Here is a 13,106-nt window from a genome sequence, read left to right on the forward strand (position 1 = left end):
TGCCAACGACATTGTTTAAATGCCTGTTCTTCTGCAAACTCTGTTCTTTGAATAACATCAGCAACAAAGTCAAAAATAAAATTGAAAAAAGAGGGAGGGAATTTAAAACCAGACTCTTCTCCCTGCAAATACGAAGTATACAACCAGATTTTTTTTCTAGTTGCATTAAGACAGAGTATGCCCCTTTTGTACCAAAGCAACTGAAGTGGCTACAACACTTCAAAAATGCTTTATTTTGCATTGTGGTTTATTATCTTTATCAGCCTCTCTACTTCAGTCTCAACCTTCACAAAGCTGCAGACACTATATCATTCCTGTCCTTCCTTTTTTCTCCCTACATATACATGTGGCAGGGGGGGAGGGTGACACAAAGATTAAATAAACGTATTTAATCTTTATTTTAAAATAAGGCAAAAGTGACAAGCACTAAAGATGAGAAAATTCCAGGTTTTTTCACTCAATTTCTGTAATTACAAAAAATATGATCAATAAAGGCCTTTCCATTCAAACACTCCAATTTTAAGAAGGATAACATATCAAGTTATTTTTCAACTTATACCTTTATTGTTTTAAGTAATGTACTGAGTTCTATGCAAACAAAGCCAGGGGAGTTACAGGAAGTTATCAAAGTGGATGAACTTGTAGTAGCTATTTAAAACAAATACTTCTAAAAAAAATTCATAAGGACTACTACAAAATTCCTTCACAGCTGTTAACTTCAACAAGTGTCCCTTTTCAAGTCCTTGAAAACAGCCATCCATTTGCATGGCTATTTTTGTAATGGGCAGATCTTCAGCATACAGAGAATCACCACTGGTGCTAATCAGCATTTCCATTCACACTCTTCAGAATAAAAAAGTCTGATCTCTAGGTAACCATCAGAAAAATCAAACATATAACACATTATGAAGATAAGCAAGTCAATAAAGCACACTGAGGAAAAAAAACCCAAAACTCTAGCACTATTAATCTCAATTTTCCAACTCTACAAAAGTAAACAGGGATATAGAGGGAGTTGTTGTTTTGTTTTGTAAATTTGGTGAGTTTTAAACAGGAAGTGGTTTTGATGAGCAATTTGATGTAGAAGTGATGTAAAGTGCATGTGGGAGGCAGCTAGTAAACTTCAAAGAACTATAGGATATAGGATATCCCCACACATTACCAAGCTAGCAGCAGCAGGATGCAAGAATTTCAGTTGTGCAGAGCTCTCATCTGCACAGTTAACTCAAGTTAAGACATTCTCAAGTAGATCATCCTATTTAACCATACAGAGAAGAAACTCAGCAGCTAAGGACAAAATTAACAGCCATAAGAAATTGTAATGAAAACATGAAGCCCATTTCAGATCACAAGCTTTGGTTATCTGGGATAGTTCTATTTTAACTCTAGTTTTACCTTTAATATATGTGTACAAGATAAGCTACATTCTTGAAGAAAAAAATTAGTGTTCACCTCTGCAAACAAAGAAAAGTCTTTGCCATTACACAAGCAAAACCTCAGATTTTGTCTAACTAGGAAGACCAGCTAGCAGCCAGACCATATGCTTTGCTATTAAAAAAGAAAAAAACTAAGTTGTACTAACCAATGCAACAAGAGGTGGAGCTTCCTTCTGCACAGAGCCATAACAGTATTTCTGATAGCAGAAAAGAGTTTCCGTCTAAAGGAAAACAGCAATCTTGCTTTCAATACAATTAACTCAACTTTTTGTAATGCTTTGTCTGCTAAAATAGAAGTTCTCTGCATTTTTATCTCCAATATGAATACTTTAGTCATGTAGTTCCTTGATAAGAACCCAATAAGGTTCTGAACAATACTCGGTTTCAGTTCCCCAAATCATTGCTATGGCTCTTCATATGAGACTCAGTATTTCCAAATCATTCATTAATCCTGGCTACTAGAACAGGACAAAGTTCTGCAATCTCACTGCTACTTTTGGAAATAAAAAACTGCAACTGATGATCTTTTCTATATATTGAAGCTTTGCATTATCTATTTTAGCTACAACACTGCTCATGCTGAGACAGATACATATAATCACCATCTACCCTTTCTTAGAAGGTAATCAACAAGTGCAATCCCTTTTCTTTTGGAAAAGACATACCACTTCAAAATGGAAAATTGATTCTTCTCGGTCGATAACTACTGAAATACGCTCCTGAACACAGCCATTTATTAGCATTGGTATTTATTTCTAATAGGGGAGGATAATATTTCTATGCATACTGTAGAAATTATACTGTTTAATATGTATTTGATTCTCATCTATACGAAAAATATTGTAATTGTTTTTTATCAAATACAAACTTTATAATTATAAAATTTTAACAGGTTTTTTTTTTTTGCATTTAACATAGATCTGATAGGACAACAGAAATTGCTTGCAATGACAGAACGGTACTTGCTTTTTCAATCTTTGTGTTATTTAAGGCTACAGAACCAGTAAACTTCATCTTCCTCCATCTTGCTTTTATCCTTGGCTGAATGATAAGAACATACTTAATATTTTTCAGCTCTCAATTAGTTTCTTAACTTCAAATAAACTAACCATAGACACAGAAATGCAGAAAAATTGTGTTTGCATAGGCAGAACAGTTCACTGCTGCTAATACCGCAAATTCTGAATCCAGGTATTCTCAGTGCTGTGCCCAGTGTCCTTTGGCAGATACCTATGTACCAGACATCTTTATTCCAGTTCCATAAATAAATTACAAATTTGTAACTAGGAAGTTATGCCAGATAGCTTACACTTGTCTGAATGCCCTTGCGCCTTCAAAGAACTGTAATTATACTGGCAGGCTTCCAAACCTAGATATGCTAAGAATTATTAATAGAAATTGATAGCATTTCTTAGTTAAATCATTAACAACTGTTAGATACTGTTATTTCAGTCTGTTGACTTGATGATGACAAATTTTAGATGTTGCTTCAGATCCTCGTTTGCAGACAAAAAGAAAATCTTTATCAACATCATGTATGTTCTTCATAGACTAAGACACCTGTGATCAAATCAAAAGCAGACATAAACAAAACAAAACAAAACAACCCCCCAAAAAAATAAACCAACAACTTACATTTACCTTGATCAAGGGCCTTTGGAAAAGAGAAAAACTCAAAAAACAGCCTAACTCCCATTGCTAAAAATCATTTCAGCTTATGAATGCTCTCAGTTCTGAAGATACAAAGATGCTTAGGAAAACCTTGCCAATAGCTCACAGGATGCAAGTAGCTTGATTGATCCATTTTGTATTTCACTGAAACCATAACTTTTAAAAAATACCTAACTTAATTTTCACAGCAATCTATGTCGTAGGCTAACTAGCAGTCAAACTTGTCTATCAACAAGTCATGACATTCAGCATAATTTGTCAATCAGGTGTTTAACAAAGTGCCTCAATTAACACACTAAGTGAATTAGTTCACTCAGATGAACAAGACTTACTAGTCTTTTAATCTGAGATTTCTAAGATCAAACCATCAAGTCTCTTCCACCCCTCCTTTAACAAGTCTCCCACTGTTTGTCACAACCACACCAAGGAGTGAGGAAAAGGAGAGCCCTGTCCTGGCTTTGGATAGGAGGAGGAAGGGAACTTAATGAGGACTAACATTCCCAATGCCAAGGGAAGGGATAACCAGGAAGTGCCTCCACAGGGGCCAGACCAGTTACAACCAAAGTTTGTTTACTCAAATTCAAATCTTTTTACGTTACCATGTTCAAACAGCTCACATACATGAGTGTAAGTACAGTGCATCAAAATAAAATAGAGCCACAGAATGGTTGAGGTTGGGAGGGACCTCCACAGGTCATCTGGTCCAACCCCTCTGCTTAAGCAGAGCCACCCAGAGCCAGCTGCCCAGGACCACGTCCAGATGCTTTTGAAAATCTCCAAGGATGGAGACTCCACAACCTCCCTCACAGTAAAAAAGTGTTTCCTGCTGTTCGGACAGCACCTTCTGAGCACTGGAACAGGCTGCCCAGGGAGGTTGTGGAGTCTCTTTGAAGATATTCAAAACCCGCCTGGATGTGACCCTGTGCAACATGCTTTGGGTGAACCTGCTTTGGCAGGGGGTTGGACTAGATGATCTCCAGAGGTCCCTTCCAACCCCAGCCATTCTGTGATTCTGTGTTTCAGTTTATGCCCAGTGCCTCTGGTCCTGTCACTGGGCACCACTAAGAACCTGGCTCACTCCCTCCAGGTATTTATACACATTGATGAGCTCCCCCTGAGCCTTCTCCAGGCTGAACAGTCCCAGCTCTCTGTCCCTTCTCATAGGAGAGATGCTCCAGTCCCTTCATCATCTTTGTGGCCCTTGTGGCATGCACACACACACACACACACACACACATCAGTTCATTATGTATTTACAGCTATTAGTTATCTCTGGTCTCTGGGTCCTTCATTAATTTACTTTTCATAACTTAAATATGCCAGAAAAGTTAAGTGAATTTTTCTTTTCTAAAGTCAGCAATAACCTCCTTAAGTCTTAGTGGTAAGTATCATCCTGCAACTTTAAGCATAACACAGAAGATATCAGACACGAACAGCATGTCTATCGCTTGATTTTACATTAGAACATTTAAGAAATTTAAGTGAACAGTTTAACAGGAATGATTTTAAATAAACAGATTTATTTTCTCCACTGACACAGCTGGGACTTCTATATTTTGTCAGTGAAGTCACTGAGAAAACTACTGACTTCAGCAAAGCAACTGTGAGCCCCGTAATTAACGTTCCTTTTCCCACAGGCTAAGGGATGTTATTTACCGACCACGAAATGAACCATCAAGTCAAAATAGAAAGAGTTACCTAGAAACCTTAAAAACCTTGTCATCAAATCACCTGTGCAAGCACTGCTTACATAGCTCTTAGCTAACAGTAGCCACATGCTTTAAGGAAAAACCTTGTGGCATTTGGGATTTTGTCTTTTAAGACAAGTAGCAATTTCACAACCATAGAAGAAACAGAAGAATTTATAAGAAAAAAAAAAAAAAACTTAGCACCATATCAGTTACCAAATGCAAAATTATTGGAATTGAGAACTTGTTTAAACACATTTTTCAGTTTCACAATTAACTGAGCCATGAAAGCACCAAATAAACATTAAGACACCTTAGTCACAAATTAACAAGTAAGAGCTTTTGAACCATTCAGGACTGGTGTTACCACTCCATCCTTCACTTAAAGTATCATCATTTAAATAAGAGAAGTATACAAACAATTGATCAATTTTAGTTAAATCCAAGTCTCAGGTAATTAATTTTCTGCTCATTAACTTTATTCTGGAAGTTATCAAAATATAAAAGGGAAGGTTTCCTTCCTTTTTAATATGGCCAGTTCTCCCCCTGCCCAGGGTTTTTACCTTTTTATTTCTTTTTTCCCCTCTCCCTTTTCTGTTGTTCAAATAAGGCTGTCATCTCCAACATACCGTGTATTGTCAAGACCAATCCTGCAGCAATAGCTGCACAAGGTTCAGTTACCTTGGGAAAATCACAAAGGTAGGAACCTTGTAGAGCACAGTCTTTTACGATCCAGCAGAAGTACATTAAGAAAGCTACAGAGGTTTAGAAGAGCATCAGTGTCAGACTTGAAAGTCTGCTTTGGAGAATGTAGAAGTTTATCAAAAACCTCTCCTTGCCTCAGATGGTAAGGAAAGCCGGTATATCCAGTGCATAGCAGCTGAACTGATAAGCAGTCTAAGAACTTCAGTTGTCTCTTATTTGTTTAAACAATTTTTAGAGAGGCTGGAGAGTCTGAGGAACTATATTAGGGGGTCCTTGGTGCTGTCTCTAGGCACATCGAGGATAGGAGGATCATTAGGGGCAGTCAACATGGCTTCACCAAGGGGAAGTCATGCTTAACCAACTTGATAGCCTTTTATGAGGACATAACCCGGTGGATAGATGATGGTAAAGCTGTGGATGTGGTCTATCTCGATTTCAGTAAAGCGTTTGACACGGTCTCCCACAGCATCCTCGCAGCTAAACTGAGGAAGTGTGGTCTGGATGATCGGGTAGTGAGGTGGATTGTGAACTGGCTGAAGGAAAGAAGCCAGAGAGTGGTGCTCAATGGGACAGAGTCCAGTTGGAGGCCTGTATCTAGCGGAGTCCCTCAAGGGTCGGTGCTGGGACCAGTACTATTCAATATATTCATTAATGACTTGGATGAGGGAATAGAGTGCACTGTCAGCAAGTTCGCTGATGACACAAAACTGGGAGGAGTGGCTGACACACCGGAAGGCTGCACAGCCATTCAAATGGACCTAGACAGGCTGGAGAGTTGGGCGGGGAGAAATTTAATGAAATATAACAAGGGCAAGTGTAGAGTCCTGCATCTGGGCAAGAACAACCCCATGTACCAGTACAAGTTGGGGGCAGAGCTGTTGGAGAGCAGCAGAGGGGAAAGGGACCTGGGGGTCCTAGTGGACAGCAGGATGACCATGAGCCAGCAGTGTGCCCTTGTGGCCAAGAAGGCCAATGGCATCCTGGGGTGTATTAGAAGGGGTGTGGTTAGTAGGTCAAGAGAGGTTCTCCTCCCCCTCTACTCTGCCCTGGTGAGGCCGCATCTGGAATATTGTGTCCAGTTCTGGGCCCCTCAGTTCAAGAAGGACAGGGAACTGCTAGAGAGAGTCCAGCGCAGAGCCACAAAGATGATTAAGGGAGTGGAACATCTCCCTTATGAGGAGAGGCTGAGGGAGCTGGGCCTCTTTAGCTTGGAGAAGAGGAGACTGAGGGGTGACCTCATTAATGTTTATAAATATGTAAAGGGCAAGTGTCATGAGGATGGAGCCAGGCTCTTCTCAGTGACATCCCTTGACAGGACAAGGGGCAATGGGTGCAAGCTGGAGCACAGGAGGTTCCACTTAAATTTGAGGAAAAACTTCTTTATAGTGAGGGTGACCGAACACTGGAACAGGCTGCCCAGAGAGGTTGTGGAGTCTCCTTCTCTGAAGACATTCAAAACCCGCCTGGACACGTTTCTGTGTGACATGATCTAGGTAATCCTGCTCCAGCAGGGGGATTGGACCAGATGGATCTTTCGAGGTCCCTTCCAATCCCTAACATTCTGTGATTCTGGGTGAGGGAAGCAGGAAGAAGAAGAGGGATAATAGTTTTCCCAATCCATACACTCATGAAATCTGCAGGACAGCAAGCGGCACAGGGAAAAGAAGAGAGAAACTTACTTCTGTAAATGAATTTATGTAATAGACAAAAATATTTTGTACAATACACAAGTGCTTTTCCAACACAGAAGTCACTGGAATCCATGTTTACATCATGTATTTGCTGTTCTATAGTTTCCAAGTTTAAGAAGCTTATGAACAATGCAGGTAACCTCTAACTAGGACTGCCTGCCAATGGGTCACTCTACGACATACAAAGTAAATCCCAAAACCTACGCTATGCAGGTATACACAAGCACTCTGATTAGCTGTATATACACACACACCCCCTAGTAAAACAGTGACGGGGCCATTCTCCAATCCTGAGGCCAGGTGGTACCTGCTGCATCCTACTACACAGCACTTCATCTTAAATCTCCCCTGGGCTCCATGAGACACGTTTGTAGCCTAGAGACAAACATTTAGGTGGGGAGGGGAGTCATTCACATTACTTTTTTTCAGACTGTCAAACAGAAAGCTCTAAGTGGCATGTTCATAGCAGAAAATTAAGAGCACATGGTGCATTCCTTCAGTAAAAGGTACAGACACAGAGGGACACCAAAAGGCATGACCCCCTCTAGGATACTGTGGCAATGGAGGAAGCACACCTTGTACAGTCTTGCCTGTATCACCTATCAGAAATGGCTCCTGTAGCTTCCCATACAGCATCCAAGCATTGTCCACAACTTGAACTAACAAATGACTCCATTTGTTACATTTTTTTCCTCCACTGAAAGAAGACCTTTCTAGTTTTATCCAGCAGTATGTTATTTCATACTATGATAGAACAACATAAGCCCCATAGTAAAATCTAGGTTTTACCCTCCCACTTGTGCAGCAATGAAGAGTAAGAGAGAACACACGTACACAGTTGTGTACAGCACAGCAAACATTTCAGCAGCTCAGGTCACACAGTTAAACCAGCTGCTTTGAACTGGGAGGATCAGGAACTAGCGAGTTCCCTTGCTCAATGCAGGAATGTGAAATGCACACATGCCTATCTGCCTCTCACTGCCAGGGAAGCAAAGCACTGCTAGATTTCCTTTTACAAGAAACCTATGTAATTTGTTACGATAAAGATCAAAGTATTCCTGCCTGGTACCTCCCTTTGCAGCATTTAACTGCATTCATAATTTCTTTTAAAACATTAAGCTACATAAATTACAACTCACATTGTTACGTGCCTAAAGAGAAACTGATGTGAACAAGTTGCTTTAAAACAACTTCTAATCAAATAAACCATTAGAATATAAACCAGCCATCCAACCAAATTAAGTTCTCTCACATCTGCAGTAGTTTGAATACATCAGGCTTTGTAGAAAATCCTGCAAATAAGAGCCTAACATGGCATATTTCAAAAGACAATAAAATTATATTCAGTAACAGAGTATAAAGAAGCAATGTTCCAATATGCAGGATCATGAACTAAGGCCACCCTGGCTTTGCACTTTCTGTGTGAAGCAATTTTCCTTTTTGGTTCTTTTACCAGCGTCTTTCCTGACAGCTTCACAAACTTCAGGAACCTATTCAACCAAGGATTTGCTATTTTACTAAACATTTATGCAGGAATTAACACAGTGGGAACCTAATTTGGTTCTGATCTCTAGACTAGTGGAATAGTAAAACATAGGCATACAGTAATAAAATGTCTTTCCTTCTTTTAAGAATGTTTGAAAAAGAGAAACAAGTGTCATTCTATACGGATTCAGATACTGCTAATCTAATCATGCACTCAAGCAAACCTAAAATAACACCCTATATATGTAATTTTACCATAGTATTCTTAACCTAAGACAGCATTCACACTGCTGTTATTCTTACAAAACAAAAAAAAAAAAAAAAAAAAAAAAGAATAGGAAACGACAAACACTTAGTACCTAAAAAAGTTTCTCATACAAATTCTGTTCCCTTCAGACATCTTCCTTCTGCTAGCACTGGCTGTTATCAAATACACTGAGTTAACTCACTTGAGACACCTAGAATTATTTATGATTAAGTAATGACAAAAAATCAGAATGCTGAGAATACAAAGGAAGTCTCAGTGGAATATTACGAATTGTAACAAGCTATAGATATTCCAAAAAGCTGGCAAAAATACCCAAACAAGCCATTTTCTCTCCTGGAAATAAAACCATGGTTAGCAGAATTCAAATACTGAAATATTATGATACAACCAGAAGTGTGCATACAGCATATGTGCACAGTTACCAAAAAAAAAAACCCAACACAGTAGCATTCCTGTGAAAGCAAAAAAAAATATTTTAGAATGGAAACTTACTTGTGCATATTTTCCACTCCTATTATGATCATGATATAGTAGGAAATTCCACTTTGTATAACAAAATGTAAGGCATACCTAGAAAAAAAATAAAAGAGTAAACCCTCACGGCATTTTCATTAATGACAATAAACCATGCATTTATTTATTTAACACAAAATTAAATAGGTTGTCAAATTCTAACTCCATCACTGCTTCCCAAAAAACCTTTCGTTCTATTTAGGTTTTCTGCAGCCCTCCCTTCTGTTGAGAACTTCGCCTTTTTAGCACAGCACAGACAGCAGTAATGAACAAAAACTAGAGACTTCACTAGAATTCTCCAGCTCATAAACAAGACTATTGTAAATGCTGATAATCCTGAAAATACAAAGAATATGTCTCATAATACTTCCACTTGGCATTATTCCATGTGTAAATAACATGAATGTTTTGTCATTCAATTCCCATACTCATCTTTTTACCTGTTTGTAGCAATAGGTATCTCACATAAGGCCAACAATATCTAAGTATCCACAATATTAGTATATGGAAAGATTTCCCAGTCAATAGAAATGGTAACACTGTCCAACCAGTCTCTTTGCTCCAAGTTGTCAATAACTGATAGAGGGATGATGGTCTCAAAACCATAGTGCTGATGACAGTCTCAAAAACATAAACAAAGCCCCCCACACACACCTACACACCAAGAACCCACAGATTTATTTCACAAAGGTGCTCTAACCTCTGCTCCTTATTTGTTTTCCACAGTTTACCACCATAGCTACCACATCACCATTGGTTTGGGTTTTTGGGGGTTTGTTTTGTTTTGTTTTTTTAAAGGAGTTATATCTCAGTAAGCTAGGAGAGCACTGGTGGCATACCATTTCCAGTGGCTGGGGAAAAGCATCAGATCTTCATCGATTCTCTTTTACTCTGGTACTTTTAGTGCCTCAGTAGTACACTTACACATGCTCAAGTGACACACTAATCTAGTTTTGGAATTCTTCCCATAAAAAGCAGCCTAAAAAGCAGCTACTACTTTGTTACACTGTTTTCTTTCTTTCAGCTTGTCATCAGCAATTTCCTAATTTCACTCCTCATCTATTCATAAGGAAATGTCTTCAAAGACTTTCAACAAGAAACCCAGTTCGATCCAGCTAAAGTCCTACAAAGTCTACACGTGATGAACTGAGGGAAAACAATTCACTTGGATATTAACTGACATTGAAAATCTTCACTTTTTATGGAAGATCCAATCAGCACATGCTCCCATGCTTCACTACTAGCTAGTCTCATCTAAGATATGACTATCTAAAATTCAAATGCACATTTAATATAAGCAATTCCCAATTAAAAAAATATTCACTTTTTCTTCTCATATCAGCCACGTATTAGCAACACTGTGTAGCAAAGACAGGCATCAGTGAAATGACCAAAATTTAAGTTTAAGAGGTTTGCTTCTTAAACAGTGAAAGGGACATAATAAGATATCAAAGTCTGACAAAATTTGGGTGACATGGAGTACCATATCAAGATTACAGTCTCTGAAAATACTTCTCTTTCAAAGTTCTTAAGAGTAGCAATATGATTGATCTCTGATTCAACAATTAAAAAGGATGCATTTAAATACAACATGAAGTAGTAAATTTTAGCTACATACAAAGGCTATTCTAGGCCTTTTATGCTATTTGCTATTGTCCCAAGGGAATTATCCCTTCTCTTCCTGGCCCACATCACCACCACAAGCACTACAAAGGTGACTGAAAATTAACACACCTGAAACTGAAGAGGACAACATAATGGCTAACAAATATTCTTAAAAGGGTACAGATTCCAAACTACTTCCCACATTTAGGTTTGCATGAGATTTTCTCATGCAATTCTACCTTTACTATAAACACTATATAAAAAAGCAGGAACAGTTTCCCTCTTGTATACACATGTTATAACACAACTGAAGAGTCACTGAAGGTGTACCACGGGATTTTAAGCTACACATACACTTGATTCCTTGAGGAGGGGTGAGGGGAACCAAACAAAACCCTCAAAAAACATGCTTGTATAATACATAGAGTTGGCACAAGTGCAACAGAAGTATCAGCTTTTTAAAGAATGGGTACTTTTAGCATCTCAACTTATGTTCTTTCTTTTTAGCATTTTTAAAAAGCTTTTAGTTCCATGATTGTAAGAAAAAAAACAACAATTTTAGTCAAATAGAAATTCCTTGCTAAAATAATTGCTTTAAGTACGATCCAAAGTAAACTAGAATAATCTGGATTTCTAATATGGCATAAAACATCTCTCTGATTTCTTTTCCAGGGTGTACTGCCAATGAGAGGCTTCCACAAATCTTTATTTATGTCTGTTGGGGATGGAGGTTGTTTCTTTCTAAAGTCTCTCATCCCCAAATTTCAGATATGAATCTATTATTAACACTTTCTAGTTACAAACTACAATTAAAGATTTCTGTTTCCAAAGCAATGGATACAGAATGTGCTTCTAAAGCTTACAGAACTCTCACAAAAGCCACACACAGTAGCACCTATCTCCTGTAACATCCTCCTCATTTGGTGCTAAGACTGAAAGTCTTTTGACACCAGATCATTCCCTCAAAGCAGAATGCCATGGCCTAAAGTTTGAGAAATGCATGGGAGTTATGGAATTATACATACAAGTAAATCACACATGTAAATCCAAAGGCTAAAACTTACTGATTTTTCTTTTCCTAAATTTAAAAGTAATACCTATCAGGTAATGTTGAGAAGTCTCTGCGACATGCCAAAGTAGAGGCCAGATCCGTGGTCTGGAATTCCAAGATTTATTTATACACGCTCCGTGTGTGCACAGACACATGCGGGCACACACTGCGTGCATCTTCCCACCTGCACAACAGGCTTGATTAATTGTCCCTAGTTCAGTAATACTCTACAACAGTCAGTATAAATAAGTCTTCTATATACTTACAGCTGAGCAAGCACTTTTGTTTACTGTGCAATAAACCGAAACCAGCACTTAATTAATATTAAGCCATCTTGGGAAGATGAGAGCCATTTAGTAAGCTAATTTTGAAGGAAAAAAAATTTTTCACCAAACTAAGTGCATACCCTTTATTAGCCCTACTGACATTCTGGCATGCTACACTGTGAAAGATCAAGATGTGACAACAGCAGTCACAGAAAATTTGTGGGTTTTTAAAAAAAAAAAAAAAACAAAAAAAAACAAACGACACAAAAACAAACCACACCCTCCAAAACATAAAAGAAAAAACCCACACACAAAAAACTCTCGAATAGAGGCCAGCTCCTTTCCAGGTGTTTTATACTACTAGGAGCATCATCAGTACTGCAGTTCCAGGCACTCTTCCTACAAAAAGTCAGATTATAGTCAATATTCAGAAAAAGACACAGCAAGGTATCTCATGCAGTGAATCTTTAAGAGAAATTTTCTTAGTCATCACACCTGTGCTGTGCCTTGAGAGAATACTCCTCAGGCAAGTTTACAGAAAAACTGCTACACGTTAAACAAACTGCACCTGCTCCATTCTCCCAAAACCATAGGCAAACAGTATGTTTGTTACCAGTTTGCAAATGGAAGATCTTTCAAAATTTGTGCACCACATCAGAAATTTTAAGCTAACTTCTGTACGTTTGCAGCAGCTAAAAACCACAGAATTAGGTAATAAGGCTCTTCA

The 13,106-nt window shown here is 38.3% G+C and overlaps 1 protein-coding gene across 1 annotated transcript in view; it reads right to left on the reverse strand.

The window, feature by feature from the left end:
* MBOAT2 (membrane bound O-acyltransferase domain containing 2) overlaps positions 1 to 13,106 on the reverse strand; it is a 99,546-nt gene that overhangs the window by 68,415 nt on the left and 18,025 nt on the right. Inside the window, exon 3 of the mRNA XM_068406184.1 lies at positions 9,437 to 9,514. Coding sequence (XP_068262285.1) covers positions 9,437 to 9,514 — 78 coding nt within the window. The remainder of the gene's footprint in view (positions 1 to 9,436; positions 9,515 to 13,106) is intronic.

The sequence above is a fragment of the Nyctibius grandis genome, chromosome 1 (genome assembly GCF_013368605.1).
Source record: "Nyctibius grandis isolate bNycGra1 chromosome 1, bNycGra1.pri, whole genome shotgun sequence".
NCBI lineage: Eukaryota > Metazoa > Chordata > Aves > Nyctibiiformes > Nyctibiidae > Nyctibius > Nyctibius grandis.